Consider the following 25,116-nt stretch of genomic DNA (forward strand, 5'->3'; position numbering starts at 1 on the left):
GAATTGTTCCTTTGTCTGAGAAACTGATCAGTTGCCTGCCCTTGATGGGGTAGCATTCCCCCTGAAGGAGCAGGTATGCATTCTGCAGATGCTTCTGGATCCAGCTTTGTCACTGGAGGGCCAGGTAGCTTCAGTGGCTAGAAGTGCTTTTTATCAGCTGTACTCGGTATGGCAGCTATGAATATTTGTGGCCCTGGTGAGCTTGACCACAGTAATTCAGGCAGTGGCGAGTTGAAATTGGATTATTGCAATGCACTCTATATGGGTCTTCCCTTGTGCTTGATATGGGAACTACAGGTAGTTCAGAGTGCTGCAGCATGGTTGCTGACAGAAGTGAGACTCTCATCTCTGCTCAGAAATCCTACTTGCTGCCCTAACCTAACCCTTATATGCCTACTCAACCTCTTTAATCTGCGGAACTGGCACTGTTACAGGTGCCACATAATATTCATTCCACACCTGTAAGAAATATTTTAACATGACAACACCTATACTTTGGAACTCCCTGCATATTGACATCTGTCACTATACACCTTTTGGGATCTGCTTAAAACACTTTTGTTTAGGCAAGATTAATTTGGCATGTTACCTATTTTTAACTGCCTTTTATTGATAATTTTAATGTTGTTGTTTTTTTGGTAAACCACTTAAAGGTTTTATTACCACCAAAATAGTATATAATAGTATATATATGTTGTGTATAAATTTATGTATATAACTACATAACTGTCTTGTGACCTAAACTGGTAGTCTCCTCCCCTGCGCTGGTCTGCCACCCAGGACTTTTAAGTGAGAACCCCATTTCTTGGTTTTCAGCTGGATCAATTGGATTTCTTATTAATTATAATTATTTATCAGCTAGATAAATGCTTCTAATTAATAATTAGAACATTCAGTCTTCCATTGTCTACTGGAGCAGATTATCTTCAGTTATTAGTTGAACCTTTAATAATACTTTAATGTACTATATTTTATTCAGAGTGTGTGACAGATGCAAATGCGGTGAGAGAGAGCTAGAATCTGTCACCCTCACATAACATCTAACTTTCTTTTTCTTCCATTTTAGCACCTAACCACTCCCCAGGAGTTATTATTGGTAAGTAATTACAGAATGAGGTGCAATCCCTCATTGATTTGCCACTGTTCATTCTCCAAAGCCTGGAGTTCAGCAACCATTGTACTTTATTGCCTGGTGGAAATGTGTGTTCCTTCCTTTTTTTCTCCAGTTGTGGTTTAAATGTTGAAGACTCCTACTTGAATAAAAAATTTGATTCTTTTGCGAGAATTCTTAGGGTGCAGACAAATATACTTTCTTCCAGGTTCTAGTGTATTTTTATTTATTTTAAATAAAAAAATTCCTTCCGGTAGCACCTTAAAGACCAACTAAGTTAGTTCTTGGTATGAGCTTTCGTGTGCATGCACACTTCTTCAGATATATTTATTTTATTTATTCATTTCCTCCACTACCTTTGCTTCTGTAATGAACATAGCTGGCTCCAAATCCAGCACAGATTTCCTCCATGTTGTGGTTTTTAATGTTCCAGCTTCTGGGCGTGGTTGGTGCTTTAAATTTTTTTCAAGAGAAAAGGTGTTTTGAGCTGGACGCATTGCTTGGGTTGAGGAGTTGCTCTCTGATTGCCATTAGGGCCATTCACTTTGCACAGCTAACATCTGCTAGGAACAGGAAGAACTTGTTTCTAAAACCAATCTCTGAGGAAGACTGCATATCTGCCCGAAAAAGGGTGAGTGCAGATGTACAGTGGACTTGCTGCTCAAGGTATGTATGTGTCTAGAGACTTGCTGTGTCCTGTAACACTTGAACTCATCCACATGAGTGGCTTCAATGTCCATTGAACATTATAAGGTAGCAACTTGTCTGGTGACTTGTTTATACTATTTCATGGACTAATTAAAGTTGTTTAAATCTTACATAGTTTAATAAGCCACATATTTCTAGGATTCCTGGCTTCACTATGAAGTCTGATATTGGATTCAAAGTACAAATAGTGGAAACAAATGGAAGTGGTCACACACTGAAAGCACAGCTTTTTATGTTAGTTCTTCATGTGCAAAACAAACTGACAGGTTTTTCTCATTGATTTTAATAGTTTGTCTATCTTTTGTTAAGTCTGCAGTAGGATTTGGGTCCTCTTTGGGGTTGTTGTCTCAAACCTATTTTGAAGTTACTGATATGATTACATTTCAGCCTTTATTTAGAACTGGGGCAGTTTTTTCTTCAACAGAAAAAAACTATTACTTTGCCTTGTTAATCATTACTACAGTATATCACTGGATTTCTTTTTCTTCCCTTCAAGGATCTGTGGTGGCTGTTTTATTGGGGATTTGTCTTATTGCTGCAGGTTGGAAATACAGATCTTGCTTTATAAAGGGGTGAGTCAGCTCAGGAGAAGCCATATCTAATTCTTTGTAGCTTCGTTTGTGGCGGTGTGAGCTAATATACGCTTCTTGGCTTCACTTTGCCTTCTATTCACTTACACTTTCCGTATAAATGTGCTTGGTGTTCAGAAAGGGCTTTAGTATTTTTATTATTTATTTATTTGGTGAACAGTTGCACTAATATGGCAGCACAGAATAAACAGTAACAACTAAAACACAATAATTTTTCTAGAACGGCTAGTCAGTATTTTATCCCATTTCCACCACTGGTGTTCTGAAGTGACAGAAATGCTCTGTCTCAATTTACTAAAGCTGTCCATCCTAATGCAGACTTGACAATGAATATTCTGGCACTAAAAATCCTGCAATCTACTATTAAATTAAGTCAGCAAACACTCTGCTCTAATCTACAGATGTTGGAACCGTCAAGGGTACTTGCTGTTTGTGATTTTTACTTTCAGACACAGTAAGAAAATGGATTTGTTGAACAATCCCGCCTGAAGCCAGTAGATTTTTTCTGGAAGAAGGCCGGTCCTGTAATCTAAGCCAACAATTTGCAGCAATAATTTATTCCGAACATTTATCTTGCATGACCTTTCTATTTTTGTGTCCAGGACTGTCCATTTTTCTTGTAGCATTGTATACATGATTTTACTATTTTAATATGATGCATGTATGTATGTATGTATGCAGACAGGTTCGCTTAAATTTGTGAACACTAATTAAGGTATTTCTGTAGATTAATACAATAATTTTTTATTAGTTTTGAATATTCATTGCAATAATTTCTGTAACAGATTGTTCACATGTCTTTTAAGTCTTTAAGATATTCTGAGATTCAGTTTTGATACTAGAGAATACTGATTTTTTTGTCAAAGGCAAGAGATCTTTTGGATTCAGAGGTAGTAACAATACCAGTGGAGAGAAGTTTGGTGATTTTATTAAGTGACAGGCTAAGTACAAAATACTAAACAGTGAAAAAGACTTTCAGCAGAGTAATATAACATAAGCAAGACCAGATATTTCCCCATTCATTTGTCGGGAGCCCCAGGGAGAGACCCTTTCTGGCCAACATGCGGGACCCAGCTGGTCTGGGCCTATGTCAAACCTCAAAACCTATGTTTGCATCTGGGAGATTTATGTACTCTAAATTCTTCGTAGCTGTGTACTTATTGGCATAATGTCCAAAGCCCTCAAACCTGCTTTGGAAGTTGTTATTTAGAAGGCGTGAGGGATACGATAAGCAAAAGGACAACGCCAGCATAATTAACCTTGGGGTCCTGCTGTAGCTATAATACTACTGGCAGGCGCTTGACCTTCAGACAGTGACTCCTGCCCCATTTTGCAGACACCTAACCTTGGAATAGTTAAAGCAATAAAGCAAACAATGCAGGCATGGAGGAATGATTGTACCAACCAACCAACCTCCTCAAAATGCATCTTCCAGTGTGGGTTTCCCCAACACTGATATAACCTCATACTCATGATTATGGGAAATATAAATATAATCTATTGTTGGGACTGCCAACTAATTGCACCTTAATGTGCATACCAGTAGAAGGCCTAGGTGTGTAGTTCTGCACAAATACTTGTTAAGGAATTGGGGGGGGGGGACCCATGGCGTTGTGTTGCAATGGGTCTTAGTTTGATTTTTGAGCAACTCAAAAATCATATATTTACTTTGAGAATGTTTAAACCCATTAATGGCATCTTACCTGCTTGAAGCTGTTCATGTTTATAGTTTTCTATTGAATATTGAGCATCTCTGCCTCATTTTAAATGTATTGTAAAGTACAATATTGTCAAGCCTTTCCAGTGCTAAATGTAGTCATCCTACTGTATGTGCTGAATAAGCTTCTCAATCTTAGTCAAACAACCTAGAGATTATTCTTTGAATAACATGTTTTGTGTTTGAAGATTCTCTTTTTAGAGCGAACTGGTGAGTTTGTGGGAAAGCGCTTTACGTTTCTTTCTCATGATTGTTAAATGTCAAACTGTGAGCAGGCATTGATTAAAGCACAGAAATGGGAAGAACATTGGAATGACCTGCGTGTGTCAGGGACACTATTCCGGCTCATGGGTTCCCTTTTCCCCAGCTCACCCTCTTTCTTTTCTATCTCAACTGATCAACCAGTCAAATATTTTCAGCTGCTAGCATGTTTTGTCCTGAAGTCAAGAATGTTTTCATGTAGACGGTAACCTGTATTTTAAAATAGTTAATCGTGGTGTTATATGACAGCAAAGGACTCTTCTTCCACAGTGTGTAGCAAATAGTGCACCCTGCCTGGGCACATACACTTCTTAAACATCATTTAGCAATAGCTACTCCAGCCATGAATTATAACAATAGTCACATTTAAATACTTGAGTGTTACAGGTGTGTGAGAAAACCACCAATACTCTACTAGTGAAAATAAAGTGGTATGTGAGAAGGGTGGTGCATGTACCTGGCCTCCTGGCGGCCAGGTGTATAGTGCTGTTCCTCATCACCAACCACTCCTAGTGGAAGCATTTCAGTGAGAAATTTTATTTTGTGGGTGACATGACATCCACACAGTTATTCCCATCAACTTGTAATCGCATTATGCAGAGAAGTAGACAAAAGTAAATTCATTCTTGTTGGTAAACAAAAGGCAGTACACCTTGCTTACAGAAGCTCCATTTCTGATCTTGGCCAAGTTTCCCATTGTGGAATGGTGCCTGTGGAATGTTGATTCAAGGGCAGATTCATAGAATCATAGAATCATAGAGTTGGAAGAGACCACAAGGGCCATCGAGTCCAACCCCCTGCCAAGCAGGAAACACCATCAGAGCACTCCTGACATATGGTTGTCAAGCCTTTGCTTAAAGACCTCCAAAGTAGGAGACTCCACCACACTCCTTGGCAGATTCTACAAGGAATCTGTTAGGTGACCATTTTTCTATACTGTACTTAGGCTCTCTCTCTCGCTCTCTCTTATATCTGTTGTGTTTCTATAATCCTAATTCTCTTTATCTGTTTTACTTCTAATATCCTGCAGTTGTTAACAGTCCGTGTATTACTTCTGCTTCTGTAGCTTGCAGAACTAATTTTCTTTCCTAAGAAGTAACAGTATGGCCGCTTCTTCAATGTAAAAGTTACTTACATTGCTTTCAAAATGTCAATAGCATGCAGTGGAAAGCTGATGTATTTGTTTGTTGCTTTTTCCTTCCTGACAGGAAGACTAAACAGAATGATGTAGTAATTCAAACATATCAAAATCAATCAAAAATATTTGTAACTTTTTTTACAGAAAAGCTGACCCTTCTTCTTGCCCTCCTGAGTCTTACCGTGCAGTTGCCACTCACACAGAAATGGGATTGGAACCCAAAGCCTCCTGATTGCAGTAGAGCTGTGCTCCAGTAAGCTTCCAGCTGACAATTAATTCCCAGCAGTTCTTATTTTGAGAACTGGAAATGAGAATTGAACAAAGATCTGCATGGAAAAAGCCAAAGCAATTTTCATTAAAACTGGGCATCCAGGTTATTCAGCTACTTGAAGCATGAAGCAGTATTGGGCCCCAAGAAAACTCTGATCATTTGCACTTATTGTTTTTGAATAGAACTGGGTTGCAACTTCCTTTGCAGAATGTGTTTTAAAGTGCCTCAATCAAATACAGAACCAAGAAGAACTTATTACAGTTTGTTTCCTAGAATCTTGTTCATCGCTTGAAGGGGAGGGGCAAGTAAAGCTGTTAATATTTACCAAACATTTGACTTCCACAAGCCTTTCTCATGAAGAATTGTAAATGTTGTCTTGATTTCCTTACATGATCTTAAAAAGTGTGAACAAAAGTAACACGTGCCTAATTGAAAATACTCGTTTTCTTTTTTATATATTTTCATAGGCAAACAAAAACTCTGTGTACTTAACCAAAAAATCAAGGGTCACGTTTACAACAGCTTAATTTCAGTAGAAACAAGTAAAATGATTCTCCTGTTAAGATCAATGTGAGTGAAAAGTGCAGTGCTTCTGATGGTTTGAACTATAGCTTGTTACAGTCATGAAGGTAACTTGTTTGTTATATGCTATTTTAAAATTTTATGTTGAATTGTGCACTTCTTTTGTTTAAATTGATGTATGTATGTATGTATACAGAGAGAGAAATTGTTTCTCTTAGAATGTGTGCAAATAAACTAAAATATTGAATAAAAGGCTCTATCATTGGTAGCTTTCTACTCCCAAGAGATAAGAGGAAACTGGTGATGCAGTGCAGCTTGTGTTGATACGGCTAATAGCACATAGCTGTTTCAAATCTGTTTCTCACCATGCAGAGATGCACAATGCAGTGAAAATAGATGTTTGCGGCAAAAACTTCCTGGTAACTTCCTTTACAGCACCCAGACAAGCATTCTGTGCACACATTTTAACTTTGCGCAAAGTATCATGAGATGGTGCCTTGGCTATAAGTATGTGTTCTTAGCATCTCAAAGTGGGCCACGTGCTGTTCAGTGTTGCTCCTTTAATTTTGAGTGTTGAATGTGATAGACATGTGTTAACTGGCTGAGATAAAAGTACATACCTTTTTTAAAAGGTCATTTGGTTATGGTAGCTACAATGAGCAATACTAAACATGGCCTTTCCTTGTAATAGTGAGACTTGCATTGTTTGTAACTAATTTCTCCATATTCCCTGCTGTGGAAAAAGGCATCTGTATAGCGGCTTTGTTAATATGTGCATTAATTGAAATGTAATTGGCAGCTGACTGTAGAAATTTATTTTAAGTTGGCGGCTTTTTATGTAAAAACCCTTAGAACTCAAAGTAACTAAAGCTTTCCAGATAATTTTGGACCACAACTCCCACCAGCCTCACAAACATGAATGTTTAACTTTGAGCTTGCCTGTGGCCACCCAGTCCTTCATGCAGAGTAAGTCCATGCCATGTGCCTGTGAGCCTCTAGTTTGCTCTGCTACTACAATAAAAGCGGGAATAATAGTTCTGTTATCCCCTGCAATCACTAAAGTGTTGTGTACCATACTGGGTCCTGTCTTCTGCAGTGGGCAGGAGATGCAATTATATGTGCACTCTGCAGTTGCATATGCATTGGTACTGCAAATCCCTTTCTGTGCTATGTATTTCATACACTTCAGTGCAGGAAATGCTGTAAAAGGTTGCAGAAGGGAACTGCTTGCTCACATATCCGAGTGTGTGAACATATGCTGGGAAGTCACAACTGACTAAAGCTTTCCAAACTGGAATGTGGACACAGGAATGGGATAAACGAAAGGAAAACTCATGTCTGAATCCACTATTAATTTTCCTTTAATTATTTAATTGTAAATGGCATGTACCATTAGTTAAGAACAGTTTCTGTCTGCTGGTGTCTTTCTGTTTTGAGTAAGCTCAGTGCCTCACTTGCCAAGCAAATCCCATGAGTAGAATTTGCAGTGCAAAACAAACAACTGAATGGTAAGCAGTAAAATGCAGTGCTTACTAATCAGCTTGGAAAATAGGCAAAAATCCCAGCCCCTGGAATCACATAGCTGTTGGTAAGAGGTGCATTTTAAGGTGCCAAATAGTAAAACTTCATCCTAGCATAACTCATCCTAATCTTCCAATTTCAGTATTTCCCAGGACAATAGGGGTGCTAATTCTAAAAGCCGGGGACTATGCCAGCCTTTTTGCTGTCAAAAGGCAGCAGCTCAGCCTTAATGTAATACAGTTTTTTGTATCTTCTTGGAAGAAATGGGGGCTGAGCTGAGGACAGTTTTCAGCAGTGGCACTATAGTAACTGTAAAATAGGTTTGGAGGTAGGATGGCCAGAACCAGTGCATAATTTCTCAAAAGAGAATCTCATCAACTTAACCCTTTCTATTTTCTATGTTCAAACTAAAACCAGACTCTGGGCTAATGTCTGCCTGGAGCTTACACAATGCTTTTAAGTGCTGAGAAAGCCTTTCATGTAGTTCTCTGTCAAGCTTCCTTTGGGTTTTTTCTGTGAAAGCCCCATTTATTTGCCTGCTGCTGCTGCTTCCTCTTCTGCATTTATTTATATATCCCTATTAGGTTCAGCAACTTCTCATTCATTGCTGTGACCTGAGTGAGCGCTATGATGCTTGCATGCATGCTTCCCTTATTATGGGGCTTGATGGAACTTCTGGCCATTACTTTGGAAGATCAAGGTGAGAAGTTGGGAATTGGGACTCTTTATGTCTAGCTTCTGTACTTCTCCTTTCCCATCCTTTTTTGCGGGGAGAGGCTCCCTTTCCCATGGAATGTGGCAAAAGTTGGTGCTGCCTGGGTTGGCAATACATTTTTGTTCCGCTTCTGTTGGGAGAAAGGAGCTTAAGGAAGGGTCATCAGCAGTTAAAAGGGATTTCAAGAGGGTAGCTAATGGGGAGGGGAGGGGTGGATTCTAATCCTTGCTTTATATTGTTGGTTGGTTGGTTGGTTGGTTGGTTGGCATCTCAGAAGACAATGGAGGAGTGTGCCTTTGGGAGTGAAGTCAAACCATTGGAAGGCTACAGTGCCTGTTGTAGCTGTAGAGGCTGATACAGGAGAGACATGTTGTGTTGCAGCTGGGGCAGATGAAGGTATCCAGTTGTGCTGCTGCAGCTACACCACGGTATTTCTTCTCTCCGCACTCCTCCCAGCGGTCATTCTTCCACTGGTCACTGCTATGGATGCACAACCTGACTGTTTGTCTCCAGCACTGTGGTCGTCTGCAAGGGATTCCCACGAGGGGCTGGTGTTGCCTGCCTTCATGTCATATTTGTAACAGAGCTGGTCTGCCAACAGGCCTGGTACCTGAAGTCAGCTCCCTGTAGAGCACGTCCTTCAGGTTTCCTGCCATCTTCCATTCTGTGTTCATGACTAAGCCAGCATAGATGTCGCTGAGAGAGCAGTGTGAACATACTGTGTTTGTGGACTTGGAAAAGCACATCTTGAGACTGTTGTGCAATGTGATGCTTATGCCTAGTGCAAAAGTTCAGTCTGTTTGGGGGGTAGACTCAGATTTATTGGGTCTACTAATTAGCATGACCAGCATCTCCTCTTGGCCTCATTCAAATGAAAACTTCTGATTCACTTTATGCTTATTCCAGCCTTTCTAGTCCATTGTGAATGCAAAGTAAAACCTAGGAAACTCAACCCCAGATTGGTATAATTCTGCTTGTAGGAGCATAGGAAGATGCTTTATACCATATAGTCAGACCAACGGACCCTTTTGCTCAGTATTGTTTACACTGACTGGTGGTGGCTATGCAGATATCAGGCAGGAGTGTGTCTTATCTAACTTTTCAAGGGGTCTGAGAATGGCAATGGTACAGTATGTTTAAACTATGAGAACTGTGGGGACATGGATTACTATATATCAGTGCTATTTTTCTAGAAAATGAGGTGCCAGAACATACACTTGATTTTTGCTAATGGCAATGTCACCTACTTGAGAGGTGCCAAAACTGAGTTCTGGCTAACCCCCCCTCCCCCGCTTTATATCCTTTTTAAAGTGTATTTTAAGTGCCTTAAGACCTCAGGTTAGAACAAGGTATAAATCTTTCTAGGCAGACCCAAGCCCACAGTGTTAGAAGGAAAAAATGAGGGAAACACAGCAAGTGAAAGCAATTTTTAGAAATGAAATCACTACATATTTAAAGTTTACTTTCATGTAAACAGCTGCAATAATATGAATAGGATGCTAAAACCATTTGGCTCATGGTTGAAGGAAAGGGTTTTGTTTATATAAAAGGGAGTTAGATTAGTCAGGTTTAGTCTAGTTAGATTAGTCAAGATTAAGAGCAAGAGCTGACATTCTATGGCTTTTAAAAATAGTGAGAGAGTCTAATGTTTGGATGATCCCCCTCACATGTTCACCAAGTACATGAGGAGAGTGGGACGATGCCTGCTACTGACACACCCCAAATCTAATGCTGTCAGTGGTCAGACCCTTCTGGTTGTATGTGCATGGTACTGTGTGTCTGTCCATAGGGATCTTCTGCACAATCAAGAAACCTGGAACAGTCAAGGTTTCTGGTTACATTGAAGAGACGTACATGCTTACATTTAGCATTAATGCCAAACACACAGCCACCACAGCATGTAGCCTATAGTAACACTGGTATTTTAGGGTGTGGCCAGGTTGGTACAATTATGCTTCTTTTATTCTTCTTTTTACAATTGTGCTTCTTCAATGAATGAATGAATGAAGAGAGTCAGTTGAATACTCCTATAAATCCATTACATAAAATAGCAAGAGGAAGTTTCTGAAGGAAGAAACTGCAAAATATTAAACTTCCTCAGTGGCTTCTTGTAAATAAACAATTTTAAAAAGTCCCATTTGATTACTAACTTTTGTATTAGAAAGTGGGCGGAGCGGGAGAGCTGTCTAATAAAACAATGCACCTAATATGTGGCAATCTTATTTAGGATGTTCCTCATTCATCAATGTATAAATATTTCACTATGTGTCCTAGACACTATTATTAGCAGTGCATAAGTGGATTTCTTTATTGTGCTATCTGATGTAAAATTGCAATATATATGCTGTCTGATGTAAAGTCTCAATATTTATCTATTACGTTTGTTTATCTCCCTCCCTCTCAAAGATGCAAGGACAACTAACAAACAACATATCCAACAATAACAAAAATATTTCTAAAGACAGTTTTAAAATCTACAATGCCTAAATGTTTCTGTCAGCTTCCAAAGGCCTGAACAATAAAATGTATTTAAATTCTTCCTGAACATGACCAGGGAAGGGAACTGTCTGATCTTTCCTGGGAGAGAATTCTTGTTATTATATCAAATAAATGGGGTGTTTTGCAGCTCAACTCCCAATCAAGAGACCCAGTATCCTTTAAGTCTATCATCATCATCAACAACAACAACAGACACTACAGAAATTGCCCAGCCCCTTAGCCAAAGACCACCCAAAATCATCATACATGCTTTACAGAAAAAGGTCTACAATAGAAATTTGAGAGTATGACTTGTCTCCTGTTGGTCAAGGTACCTGACAATACCTAATTGTCTCTCCTGGCCCCAATAGGAATTTTCACCTATTTATAGGTATATGCTCTTTTGACAGGTCTGCTCTGTTTTTAACAGATACTTGCCAGACTGGTTTTGTAGAGCAGTGGTCCAATCATACAAATATGTTTATCTATTTACAGCAGTGGTTTTCAACCAGTGTGCCGTGGCACCCTGGGGTGCCTTGAATGATATTCAGGGGTGCTGTGGACAACACTGGCCTCTGTCCCTCTTACCTTCCCTTCCTCCTCTGAATGGTGCCTCTGGGGCTGGGCAGGGGGTGCTTCCCAGGCCCCTGTGGGGCAGTGTGAGGAGGCACCTCTCTTTGGGGCAGGGTAGGCAGCTCAGTGGTGGCAGCAGTGGCTGCCCGGAGGACTCTTGGGGGGAGGAGAGGAGGCTGAGGGAACGCTCCACAAGGGAGGGTGTTCAAAAAGCAGTAAGGGGCTGCCAGCTCTGCAGGCAAGGGGTGACATAACTTGGCTCCTGAGCACCACAGGGATGCTGCAGAAAGAATGTAGTTGGTCAAGGGAGCCATGGACCCAAAAAGGTTGAAAACCTCTATAGGATTTGAAGGACTTGCAAGTGAAAATAACTCAGGCAATCTATTGGGAAAGGTGTTTCCAACATGCTTCCTTCTGCAGCAAAAAATAATGAAACTTGGGGTCATTAAGAGAGTAAAGATGGCTTTGGGATTGCTCAGTGAACTCAAATAAAATGTCTATTTTGGGGGGAAATGTTCCCTAATTTTTGAAGGGCGAAGGATTGGTTTTCTGTGGAGTGTGTACCTGCTCTGAGTATGCACCTTAAAATTTGTATAACAGTCTGTTGAATAGTTTGTTGTAGCTGGGTTTTTTTTTTTTTTACAAAAATCTACAATTAGGGGAAATAATTATTTATCTTTCTATTAGCAGTCTTTTTGATCAACATTTTGCCTCTTTGCTGTCATTCCAACTTTCCACAATGCTTTAGATTCATATGCAAGTTTACTTTACTCAAAAGCAAGCTCCACAGTATTCAATGAAACTTAATCCCAGGTAAGTGTGTGTGGTATGATAGCCATTGGCCACTAAGGCCAAAGATGCAAGCAAGTGATAAGTCCATTAATATAAATAATAATTAGTACAATTTTTGGTACTATACAGATTAGTAAGAACTCTCTTCACCATTTGGTGAAATGAAATTACTGAGTTCCAATGCAGTGATTGTCAAAAACTACATTTGCCTGGCAGCACATCCACAGGAGAGTTGAAATTTCCAGAAACGTGTGGTTTTTGACAATCCCTAATTGCCAGTTGCAACTTCTAGAAACCTATTGTGTGGATCAGTTTGATCATTTGGAAAGTCCCCATGCTAGGTCCATGGGGCATTTTGGTCTCCCACTGAACTGTTGCCACATGCTCTTTGAAACCTCCATATGGATCCAAAACTTTTGAAGCATGAAACAAAGGTAACCATTTCTGATGTGATTATGAAAAGCCTGGAGGCAGAAAGTTCATTTGAGGGGCCTTTCTTGATGTAGCATTTGTCCCCATTCCCTTAGCCAACCATGCATATTTTAAAAATGCATTAACATTATCCTTACCCCCCCTCTCTCTCTCTCTGTGTGTGTGTGTGTGTGTGTGAGAGAGAGAGAGAGAGAGAGAGAATGAATGACATCAGAAGCAGTGTATGAAGATTTCGTTTCTAAAATTCATACACACACAGAATTCACTTCAATTGTTGCTCCCATGTCCCATCTTAAGTAGAACATCCAATTAATTTCCTCAGATCATCTTTAAATAAAATTATAGTGCACACACATGTACATATTTATGCTAATATGTCCCAGGCCCTGACTGCTCTACTTCCTCTCCCAGCCACAGGCCTGAATCCTCTATTGTCCTTTTCCCCCAGCCACATTACGTACCTTTCTTCCTTGGTGATGGTGTAGACATTGCTGCTAATTTATTGTCTCCTAGTCTCTCTAAGTCCACATGCCTGCATGCTAGCAGCAATCAGTTTATAACTTTTCTTTACAGGCTTTTTCCAGCTAGAACTATCCCCAGAGAGGAGGAGGAGGAAGAGTCCTAATTGGTCTCTCTTTGATCTTTGCTGGCAGCATCTAATTAGAGTAATTCCCTATCTCCTCTCCTCTGAGTTTCCTGGAAATGAGCTGCCTACAGGTAAAACAGGCCTGAAAAATAGCCTGGTGGCCCAACCTGCCCAGAAGAGACTGGAATGCAGTGCAAAGTTGTTGACTTTTCAGGGTGTAAGGCCTTTGTCTTTGCCTAGCTGTAATTTGCTGGGTTGTTGCCTTTCCCATCATGTTAGGTAGGCCCACAGGTATCCTGTTGATAACATCAATGCCAGAGGTTATCCTATTGCTCTCCCTCACAGTTCCTCACCAGTGGCCTCTGGTGGGGGGAGGGGGGAGCACAGCCCAAATGGTGAGAGAGGCAGTGAGTGGAGATGGCAGTTCCCTTGCTGTCTGTTGTTTCTAAAAGTTGTCAGCACCACAGCAATAGCAATGCTGATATGGTCCAACCATGTGTGAGGCCTGGGGCAATTGCCGCCTGAAAAAGGCCCATGGCAATTAATTATTCCAGAACAGCTAGAAGATAAATACAGAAAGCCTAATGCATTAACATTCTAATACATTTAACTTGTGGCATATCCCACAAGGAATCAGACTCCCACCAGTTCTGTACAGCTACTGCCCCAGTGGTTACTTTTGATGATAAGGAATGGTCATTTCCATGTTACAGGTGGAGGAAATGATATGGTGGTTCAAAACACAAAATTGCACTGGGCAGAGCTTCACATTTCCTTGATTTTCCCCTCTTTTTTATCATTAGGTGGCTGTGGCCCTCCACCTAGGTTAAACTTTGCTGAGCTAACTGACGAGTATAAGCAAAAGAAATTATTTCCTGTTGGCTCGATTGTGAAATATATGTGCCGTCCAGGCTATACCGGACTGAGGTACTCTATTAAGTGCCTTCAAAGCCAGGAGTGGTCCAAAGTTCTGGAGCTCTGTAAACGTGAGTGTCATAATATTCTTTGAAATACTTGTGAGAATATGTTGTGTACCAATCTGAATCATTTCAATGGTTTGAATACAAGAGATGTATTGAGAATTTATTAATTTAAAACGAAAAGCAGATGGAAACTTTAGATCAGCATTGTACTTTAAGGCACACTTTGTCTCTTTCTTCCTGCTAGGGCAATCTTGTGGAAATCCAGGGGAACCAGATAATGGGAAGTTGATTGTGCCCCAAGATATTTTATTCGGTTCCACTGTAAATTACACCTGCAATGAAGGGTAAGCATCAGAAAAGCCAAGAAGGGAGAATTCCTCTGCTCCCTCTGGCCTGACTTCCCACTAGGGCTGCTCTATCTCCCCTAGTTGCATAAGCAGAAAGAATCTGGTAAAGCTTTTCCTCTCACTTTTCTTTCCCATCAGGAAAATCTCATTTGACTTATTTCTGTTGGTTCACTATGCAGTTTTTAAAGGCACCGAACACATAGATAAGGAGAGAGCTTGTAACGCTACAGACTAACGATTTTCTACACTTAACCCTAGGCCTGTTTGTTCAGAAAGGAATGAAGTACTTTGCATGCATGTCCTCCTTAGGCATATGGTTGGCCACTGTAATAGGTGAATGATGGCTCTTTGGTTTGGTCCAGCAGAGCTCTTATGTACTGGGTGTGGTGATATTTTTGTTTTTAAGAATCTGAGCACACAGGAACGTTCCTACTGTGAAGCATTTCAGTTTGCCAGGCAGATCAATCCCCCCTATGCTCTCCCCCCACTGTTTTGGGGGCAATTTCAGGAGACACACAGGAAGGGAGAGAAAGTCGCATTGTACAAGCAGAGGTCTTTGCACATGCTTCCATGTGCAAAAAATTACTTATTAATTTTTCATACCGCTCTTCATCAGAAGATGTCAGAATAAAATACAAGATAAAATAATTAAGCCAAAACAATAGCCCTCCTTATCAGCCAAAGGCCTTGTTGAAGAGGAACGTTTTCACCTGACACCTAAAAATATATAATGAAGGTGCCAGGCGAGTGTCCCTGGGGAGAGCATTCCACAAACGGGGAGCGACTACAGAAAAGGCCCATTCTCGTGTAGCCATCCTCTGGACTTCATGTGAAGGAGGTACACAAAGGAGGCCCTCAGATGATGAATGCAATGTCCAGGACCACCACACAGCAGTGCCACCTATCCCCAACTCAGACGGCTACTCCAGAAGGATGCTATGGTCAATGGTATCAAAAGCTGCTGAGAGGTTGAGGAGAATTAACAAGGAAACATTTCCCCTGTCTCTCTCCCAACAGAGGTCATCATGCAGGGCAACCAGAAGAGTTTCTGTGCCAAAACTAGGCCGAAACCCCAACTGAAATGGATCTAGAAAATCAGTTTCCTCCAAAGGCACCTGGGTCTGGTCCACAACCATCAGAACCTTGACAAGAACCTTGCTCATGAAGGGGAGCAAGGCAGCTGGCCGGTAGTCAAAGATTTCTGAGTCCAGGGAGGGTTTCTTAAGGAGCGGTTTTACCACTGCCTCCTCCAGGCAGAAACCACCGCCTCTTGTTATGAGGCATTGATCACCCCCCTGGCTCAGCCCCACTAGCTTTTATCAGTGTTGGCATGTAACCATTTTCAGTCATTCCTTTCAGAGGACAATGTATCATATTTCTTAACATACAAATAAAATAAATTAGGTATGTTGCGTTATAAATCTATATTACCCCAGGAAGTGTACTGGATTGCTTGCTCAACGGATATTAGTTAACTGGGACACTCGACACCAAGAACAATTGAAAGAGGGGTGAACATATTAATTAAATGAATATTGTAAGATATGTTGAGATAGCTGCACAATCCTGGCTGACAAGAAATGTGCTTCCCTGTCTTTCAAAAAGCATTTCATTTGTTTGTGGAAAGTCAGTAAGAAGAACGTTCACATTATAAGCACATCAGTTCTGTGCATCTCACGAGGCAGAACAAGGCAACCCACAGCTACTTCTTTCTTGATACAGGCACAGGTTAATTGGTAGTACTTCCAGCAGAAAGTGTGTCGTATTTGGCCGAAAAGTAGGGTGGACTAATGATATTCCTCTTTGTCAGCGTAAGTAAAACATATTTTTTACTGCTATGTTTGTAAATGGTATTCTTATATGGCACCAGGAACACCTCAAAATCAATTTAGTATGGATGGTAAAGGGTTAATACATTTGCATGCTCTCGTCTAGCAGTATTAGAGGTAAATCAGTGTCAAAATGTTGTTCTTGTTGTTACAGTGGACGCTCGGGTTGCAAACGTGATCCATGCGGAATGCACATTCACAACCCGTGTCTGCGCATGCGCAGGTTGTGATTCGGCGCTTCTGCGCATGCACAAAGCGCGATTTAGCGCTTCTGTGCATGCGCGACTGCCAAAACCCGGAAGTAACCCGTTGCGGTACTTCCAGGATTCGGCGGTCCGCAACCCAAAAAAATGCAGCCTGAAGCTGCTGTAACCCGAGGTATGACTGTACTTTAATTTCTTACCTATACTGCACCTTAAGGTTCCAAGGCAGGTTACAGCAACTGAAAATACAACATTGGTGGCGCTGTGGTCTAAACCACTGAACCTAGGGCTTGCCGATTGGAAAGTTGGTGGTTCAAATCCCTGTGACGGGGTGCGCTCCCATTGCTCAGTCCCAGCTCCTGCCCACCTAGAAGTTCAAAAGCACATCAAAGTGCAAGTAGATAAATAGGTATCGCTCCAGCAGGAAGATAAACAGTATTTCTGTGCACTGCTCTGGTTCGCCAAAAGCAGCTTAGTCATGCTGGCCACATGACCCAGAAGCTGTACGCCGGCTCCCTCGGCCAATAAAGCGAGATGAGCGCTGCAACCCCAGAGTCATCCGCGACTGGACCTAACTGTCAGGGGTTCCTTTACCTTTACCTAAAACAAATTATGGCATTGAAGCTTTGTTTCACGAAGCGTAGTATAACTCACTCTTTGGGATAACCTCTGAGACTCTGCTGAAATAAGCAAATAAACATAGGAATAGACAATGGTTCAATATTGGTCACATTCAGTATAAGAAAAAGTGAAGCAGACTCCTGTATCTTCAAGCTATTTTGCGAACCTACTGATGTGAGGGAGGGCCTTACCCGTAACCAGGGCTGCCAACTTGAATAAAATCGGAGGGACAAGTAAGCCCCACCCTGCATAACTGTTCACATGGTGCAGCACACACACACACCATTTGAATGGCAATTCTCATCAACTTCGGGGGACGAGCAGCCCCCTCAAATATTTTATGGGGGTGGGCAAAGTGCCCTTAGCCCTGAGTTTGCTCCTGTGCCTGTAACAATTGTTACTTGCCTGTTAGCCTGAATGGCACAATGCAATTTTGCCCATCTCTTGTCACATGGATGCTGTCCAGATAAATGTTTCTTTGTTATAAAATAAATAACTAAAAAAAATGGGTCCTGATTCACTATCACTAACTTCTATAGAAGAGGTTCCCTGAAGTGAATTAGACTGACATGAGTACAGTTATGCAAATATAATACAGTTAAATTTCTGTAGATGTACTTTTTAAATTTTCATTATAGGGGAAAGGTTAAAATACTGTGAATGAAAGAACTTTGCATGGATGTGTCAGGAAAAAGTAGGCTTCCTTACTTACACGAAATTAATATAATTTTCAAACAAAAAAGATGAAATTAATGATTGCCAGATGTAACTGGCAGGTATGATGTACTATTTCTACAGCGTCACACAAGCCTTCTATGCCTGCTTAGCGTCTAGTATCCAGAAAATAATTCCCTATGTGCCACTCTCTGTTTTTATTATTATTCTTACACTTACAAAACCGTCGGACAGTCTTACAAAAGAAATTCAACACCACTGCATTTCCTCAAATTAAATGAAAGCACTAGTGTTTCCTTAGGTAGGGAGATGTTTAGATGCAAAATGAACTAAGACACAATAAATATTTTTTAAAAACCACTAAAATATTTGTCTTTGGCATGTATCTTAATTTGATTTTAATTAATTGTTATAATGAAATGTTTTAGAATGTTAGATTATTTGATTGTTTGATTATTTGATTGTTGTTAGCCGCCCTGAGCCCAGCTTTGGCTGGGGAGGGCGGGATATAAATAAAATTTGTTGTTGTTGTTGTTGTTGTTGTTGTTGTTGTTGTTGTTGTTGTTATCTTCTGCTTATGTTTCTAGGTATTCCATGCTTTCCACCACCAGATGTTCCCCATGGCAAGCACAGTGGCAGGTCCATGAATTACTTCTCCTATGGGACAGCTGTAACATACACCTGTGACAAAGGCCACCCCCTTGTGGGAAATGCCACTATTTACTGTACTACTAAGGATGGATTAAATGGAATTTGGAGTGGTCGTGCATATTGTGGAGGTGTGGTTTTCCAGTGTTACTCTTTGTTCTTCTATTGTTTATATGGAAAGGTCCAATTTGTGTTAATTCCTAAACATGATGATTTGGCAATGTGGCAAGCATTTTCTTCTGATAGCTCTAACAGAATAACTATTAGGTATTAATACTTCTAAATTTTCAAAACCAACCCCCCTGTCCATGATGCAGCAGATGCACAGATGCACTGAGTGAGGGTCTATTCTTTTACTTTGTCCTTTGTAGCTGTATGTTTATTAAACACATCTTCTTTTCAGTGGCTCACTGTCCAGCTCCTCAAATTGAAAATGGAAGAATAGTAACTGGTTATTCTGCCACCTACACATATAACCAAAGGGTGACATTAGACTGCAATGCTGGCCACAAAATAGCTGGCTCGAGAGAGATCCATTGCCAAGTGGATGGCACATGGGACCCTCCACTACCTCACTGTGAACAGGGCAAGTATCACTTTGAAGCTCTTTCGTATGAGACTCCTCACCCGCAAACAGACTTCCCTTTCAGGCTGCTTCTGACTGTGTTTCTAATACGAGGGTTTTTAACCTGAGCCACAATAGAAGGCAATGCCTTTTTGAACTATAATAAGCAGAAATTTCCCATGACTCTTTCTGGTTTCTGTTCCTCCTAAAGTTTATGTTCCTAGTAATCAAAGAAGCAACCCACAAATCACTTGCTGTAAAATGTTTGACTGTTTCCACTAATAATTGTTTGAGAAAACCATCTAGTGCTTTAATGTAGTGTTCCATAAATTCATTTTTCAATCATTAATATGTAGGAAACATAGTTAATACCTTGCAGTGGAATCTTACACATGCTTATTTAGAAGTAAGGGCCATTGAGTTCTGTTAAATTTACTACTATGTAAGTGTGATAAGATTGCAGCCTTCATGTTGAATAGATTGTTCTGTTGGCACCCATCTGTCTTGGGAGACAATGGAACAGTGTGTCTTTGCGAGTAAAGTCAAACATTTGGAGAGTTACAGCACCTGCTGTGGCTGTAGAGACCAATATGGGAGATACATGTTTTACTGCAGCTGGGGCAGATCATAGAATTGTAGAGTTGGAAGGGAACCTGAGGATCATCTAGTTCAACCCCCTGCAATGCAGGAATATGCAGCTGTCCCATATGGAGACTGAACCTGCAACCTTGGTGTTATCAGTACCATGCTCTAACCAACTGAGTTATCCAGGCCCACATTAAATAACTGGCAGCAGTGGGATAAAGGTGTCCAGTTGTGCTGCTCAGGTGCACCATGGCAGTTCTGCTCTCTGCACTCCTCCCAGTGGTCATTTTTCCTCAGGTAACTACTATGGATACATGACCTGACTGCCTGTCTCCAGACACTGTGGTTGGATGCAAGGAATTCCTATACAGTGAGGCTGATATTGCCAGCCTTCATGTCACGGTTGCAGACATCTTTGTAACACAGAGCTGGTCTGTCAACAGGCCTGGTGCTTAAGGCTAGCTCCCCATAGAGCATGTTCTTGGGGATCTTGCCATCTTCCATTCTGTGGACGTGTACAAACCAATACACTTCCCAATTATCAGGAAAGTGTTAAGAGGTTGTCTATGATCCTAGAAAGTTAAAATGTTGAATTTTACATCAAGGTTTTATAATTTCTGCAACACACCCTTCTCTCAGGTCTCACATATTATAGAATTTAATAATGGCTTTATCCTTTTTCCTTTGCAGTCACTGGTTGTGAAAATCCAGAAATCCAGAATGGAAGAATAACAAGATCTAGAGGGCAAGTTAAACCCAAAGAGACAATTACATTTGAATGTGACCCTGGCTATATCCTGAAAGGCAACCATACAATTCAGTGCCAATTTGACAGCATGTGGGATTCTCCTGTGCCCATTTGTGTTAGGGGTAGGTACTAGTATATCTTTCATTTGCTTCTAATAGTCAGGAATGCTTTCCTTTTGTTTGGATCTCCTTTGACAGTTTCAGATATGAACCAAAAAGAATGAAAGTCTCATCTGAGCTTGTGCACATTAAAGACTCTCTGCAAATCAATACCATACAGGGGTGTGTAAGTACTTAAATCATTCCACTGAATAAAGATAGCCAAATTGGTGCCCTTCATATGTTGGTGGACTACAGTTTTCATCAGCCCCAGTCAGCATGGCCAATAGTAAAAGATTATGGGAGTTATAGTCCACAACAACTGAAGTGCACCAAGTTGGCTACGCCTGCAATAGAGTGTGATTGAGGAAATAAGCCTTTGGGGGTTTATTGATTGGACTGAAACCTGAAATAGGAATCATAACAAATAATGACAGACCATTGCAATTGCATGAACAAAAAGAAGTGCAAGATATATGTATCATGTTTCATTTGAATTAGCATATGCTTTGTAAAAAGCATAAATATAATAATGATACCAGAACCAATAAAAGTTAATGGGGGGGGTCATTTCATGTTAAGTTAGGCCAACCTTTACTCATGCCATGATCTACGGTAATAAACCAAAGAAAAAGTTCAGATTGACACACACTTATTAACAGTATTTATTATTTGTTTGCTTCCTAAAATTTATACACTGCTTGATTGTAAAAAACAATAATTTCAAAGTAGTTTACAAAAATAAACCAAGGAAATTTTACAACTTTAAAGCAAACAAAAGTTAAAATAGTAAAACAGATTAAAATTATTTCAACTTTCTAAGCATCAGGGTAGGCTTGCCAAAATCAAGAATGCTTTTAGCAGATGCCAAAAAGAATAAAGTGAAGGCACCTGATATCACCTGCTTGATATCAATAGGCAGGGAGTTCCCAAGTGTAGGTGCTGCCACACTAAATGATTGAGTTCTTACAAATGTGGAATTTACAGTCAATTTACAGTCAAGGATTGTAACCACCTTTTTCCCCTTTCAGTAATTCAATGCCAGCCACCCCCACATGTTCAAAATGGGATGTACAACCAGGAAGCAGCAGTGTTTACTAATGGAATGTCTGTGAAATACACATGTGAGCCTGGCTATGGTCTAATTGGAGAGGGGACTATTTACTGCACAGCATCTGGGACATGGTCTTCCCCTGCCCCTCGCTGTGAAGGTACATCTTTTGACTATAAGATTGTCCATATTGGCTCTAGCAGGGCAAGCTACAAAGCAATGTTTACACCATTTCTTCCATTCAGCTCATTTCGCTTTATTGGCCAAGGGAGCTGGCGTACAGTTTCTGGGTCATGTGGCCAGCATGACTAAGCTGCTTGTGGTGAACCAGAGCAGCGCACGGAAACGCTTTTTACCTTCCTGCCGGAGCGGTACCTATATATCTACTTGCACTTTGACGTGCTTTTGAACTGATGGTTGGCAGGAGCAGGGACCGAGCAATGGGAGCTCACCCCGTCACAGGGATTCGAACTGCCGACCTTCTGATTGGCAAGCCCTAGGCTCTGTGGTTTAATACTGCAAGGTACTGTAGTTCTATTAGTGCAAGGACTTTTGGTTGTGCGGTAGAACTGCCCCTTCTCCCCCTCCCCCTATGCATACCCTAAACCTGTTCTAGGGTTCCCTCATCCCTTCCATAGCAGATTTGTAGAAGGCACAGGGAAAAGAGAGGGGTGGGAAGTTTCGTTGCACAAGCAGAATGCAATTACTTTGCTGGCTGCTGCCCAAAGTCAAACTGGCAACTTCTTATAATAGTGAAGGCACTACCACCTTCCAAGAAACAGAAGAAATAAAACAGCTTGAATGTTCTTTAATCTGCTTGAGTAAGGAACTGGACATCACATCTTGTTCCCACTGATGAAATTGCTTTTCTCATTTTTGTCTTGTGCATATTATTTCCTGCTTGATGCAATTATCCTATTTTATGTTTCACATATATATAAACGCATAAAATAAATAATTTTTAACTTTTTATATGGTTTTATGTATGTATAATTGTTGTAAACTGCATTGATATTTTTTTCTGAATAGCAATATATGCATATTTTTAAATAAAATTAAAATGAATAAGTAAATACGTACAGGTGAGAAAAGAGTGGTGAGGACCACTGCTATATTATAGTTGGAGGAACTGGAGATTAGTTTAAAGTTAGAACCACAATATTACACTTTGTAGACCTTCACAATAACTACTGGCCTCATTTTTCCCTCTCTTTCTCCCCACTTCCTCCCTCCATCTCATCAGGAGGTAGCTGTGCACCCCCACCCAGTTTACAATTTGCTGAACTTCTCAATGAGTATAAAGAAAATAATTCCTTTCCCGTTGGCTCAGTTGTGAAATACATGTGCCGTCCAGGCTATGCTAAGCATCCCGGGTTAAAGGCCTCTCTTATGTGCATTAGAAATCAGGAATGGTCAGGAGTTCAGGAGTTCTGCAAAAGTGAGTCTCTTACCATCCTTGTATTGATTGTTATATTAATATAAGTGGTTTGATTAAGTTGCACCATTCTTCTTTTGTGCTTTAATTAAATTTGTTTTTAAAAAATTACAGAGAGAAATTCTGTATGGTTTGCTTTTTTCTGACAGGAAAATCATGTGGATATCCAGGAGAACCAGATAATGGGAGGCTGATTGTAACAAAAGATCTTTTATTTGGTTCTACTATAAATTACACCTGCGAGGATGGGTAAGCATTAGGAAATCAATAAGGTTACTTTTTCTGGTAGGGCTCCTCTTCCTTTAACAATTTAAGAACAAGTCATTGGTGTTAACTTTCCCCCCTCACCTAACCTCCTATGCAGGAAAAGGTTCATAAATCAATTTCTTATTGTAATGCAGCTTTTGAAGAAACAAGACCCCTGCGACAACAGATTTAGCCAGTCCCAGGCACTAACTTGTCTTGCAGCCTAATACTAATCATCTGAGGGGAGTGCCAGTAGAATTGGAGACAGATAGAGGGAGATATCAGCATGCTTGTGCAAATTGCAGGGTTTGCAGAAGAGAGAATTCTGGTCTGAATAGAATATATTTTGCTGTGATAATCGCTCAGTATACAGCTTTGGTTGTGAATGGGTACACATGTTAGGAAGTCATTCTTCAAAGAAAAAAAAAGGTTCTTGTAGCTTTAAAGAAGTTTTCTTTAATAGGAGTGACATTCTAGGCTGATTGGTTACAGCTGGGGATGAAAATAAAAAGAGGAAGTTGCAGGTTGCAACATCCTGCACGAGGAAAGAGTACCCACAGGCTGTGAGTTTATACCATGGTGGAAAGATGTATGTAAATAGTTTGTATATAGTTTGAACTAAAATGCTTGTGAACCAGCCAAGAAATAAAGGTAACTCTTGATTGAGTATTTTGCACAAGTCTCGTAGTCTCTTGTCGTCCACCGCCAGGAAGAAACTCTGCTACAAGCTTTTTAAAGCGATTTTATTGAGGAGCCACTACACTATCAGCAAGCGCAGTAGAAGTTTGTGAGCCGTGACCTCTAATAACACAGTGCATACATTTCGTAATATGCATTTAATTCTGTGCATCCTGGGATAAAGAAGTTGACAATCCATAATTGCTTCTATCTCAATTCAGGTACAGGCTAGTTGGTCTATCTTCCAGACAGTGTGTGATTTCTGGCCTAAAAGCAGTATGGACTGGTGAAACTGCTATTTGTCAGCGTAAGTAGAACACATGTTAACATACAGTGGTACCTCAGGTTACAAACGCTTCAGGTTACAGACTCCACTAACCCAGAAATAGTACCTTGGGTTAAGAACTTTGCTTCAGGATGAGAACAGAAATCGTGCGGCGGCAGCAGGAGGCCCCATTAGCTAAAGTGGTACCTCAGGTTAAGAACACTTTCAGGTTAAGAACGGACCTCCAGAACGAATTAAGTTCTTAACCAGAGGTACCACTGTATATCATTTTTCCAGAGGGCAACTGAGAAGTTCCACCAGGACTTAATAACTTTTACTCCACCTGAGCCTAAATCAGTCAATGCACGTTCACTTGCTGGACACTGCTGTGCAATTACATAATGGACATAATGGAAAGCTACTGACCACTGCACATACTTACATGCATCCAGCTTCTACCCATATCACTCCACAACTTAAACAGTGGCATCAGACATGTATCAGAGTATAAAACCTACCCAATGAAATGGGGGAGAAAACAGACTGACAAGGTAAACAGATTGACAAGGCAAGGCTGGCACCGAGGGAAAATCTACTACAGGATAGACCTAGAAGAGAACATCACCTGCTGCCTTCTGGCAGGAGGTATAGAAACATCAAGTCTAGGACAAATAGACTGAAAAACAGTTTCTATCCAAGAGCTGTGGCTTTTTTGAATGCTGTAACTCGATAATGAGACCGGGGAGTTTGATGGGTGTGGGTGTGGGTGTGGTTGGAAGGTGGT

At 40.6% G+C, this 25,116-nt stretch overlaps 2 protein-coding genes and 1 long non-coding RNA gene across 15 annotated transcripts in view; 2 read left to right on the forward strand and 1 right to left on the reverse strand.

The window, feature by feature from the left end:
* The window catches only part of LOC309535334 (complement receptor type 2-like), a 53,883-nt gene extending 47,313 nt beyond the window's left edge, over positions 1–6,570 (forward strand). For 5 of the 9 annotated variants that reach the window (XM_082228318.1, XM_082228324.1, XM_082228321.1 and 2 more), the window contains 3 exons: positions 1,067–1,096; positions 2,316–2,391; positions 5,670–6,570. In XM_082228318.1, the coding sequence (XP_082084444.1) occupies positions 1,067–1,096; positions 2,316–2,391; positions 5,670–5,757 (194 nt within the window). In that variant the 3' untranslated portion in view covers positions 5,758–6,570. The remainder of the gene's footprint in view (positions 1–1,066; positions 1,097–2,315; positions 2,392–5,669) is intronic. The other 4 variants (XM_082228326.1, XM_082228322.1, XM_082228327.1 and 1 more) reach the window with 1 other exon arrangement.
* The window catches only part of LOC309535373, a 214,986-nt gene that overhangs the window by 167,206 nt on the left and 22,664 nt on the right, over positions 1–25,116 (reverse strand). The window lies entirely within an intron of this gene.
* Positions 6,719–25,116, forward strand: part of CR2 (complement C3d receptor 2) — a 40,778-nt gene continuing 22,380 nt past the window's right edge. For 4 of the 5 annotated variants that reach the window (XM_082228279.1, XM_082228280.1, XM_082228276.1 and 1 more), the window contains exons 1-11: positions 6,719–8,539; positions 14,219–14,401; positions 14,583–14,682; positions 16,408–16,496; positions 18,601–18,792; positions 19,065–19,247; positions 20,502–20,681; positions 21,689–21,868; positions 22,952–23,146; positions 23,293–23,392; positions 24,289–24,374. In XM_082228279.1, coding sequence (XP_082084405.1) covers positions 8,467–8,539; positions 14,219–14,401; positions 14,583–14,682; positions 16,408–16,496; positions 18,601–18,792; positions 19,065–19,247; positions 20,502–20,681; positions 21,689–21,868; positions 22,952–23,146; positions 23,293–23,392; positions 24,289–24,374 — 1,561 coding nt within the window. In that variant the 5' untranslated portion in view covers positions 6,719–8,466. Of the gene's footprint in view, positions 8,540–13,063; positions 14,129–14,218; positions 14,402–14,582; positions 14,683–16,407; positions 16,497–18,600; positions 18,793–19,064; positions 19,248–20,501; positions 20,682–21,688; positions 21,869–22,951; positions 23,147–23,292; positions 23,393–24,288; positions 24,375–25,116 lie in introns of those variants that run through there. The other variant, XM_082228277.1, reaches the window with a different exon arrangement.

Source organism: Podarcis vaucheri (assembly GCF_965113315.1).
Source record: "Podarcis vaucheri genome assembly, chromosome: 6".
Lineage (NCBI taxonomy): Eukaryota > Metazoa > Chordata > Lepidosauria > Squamata > Lacertidae > Podarcis > Podarcis vaucheri.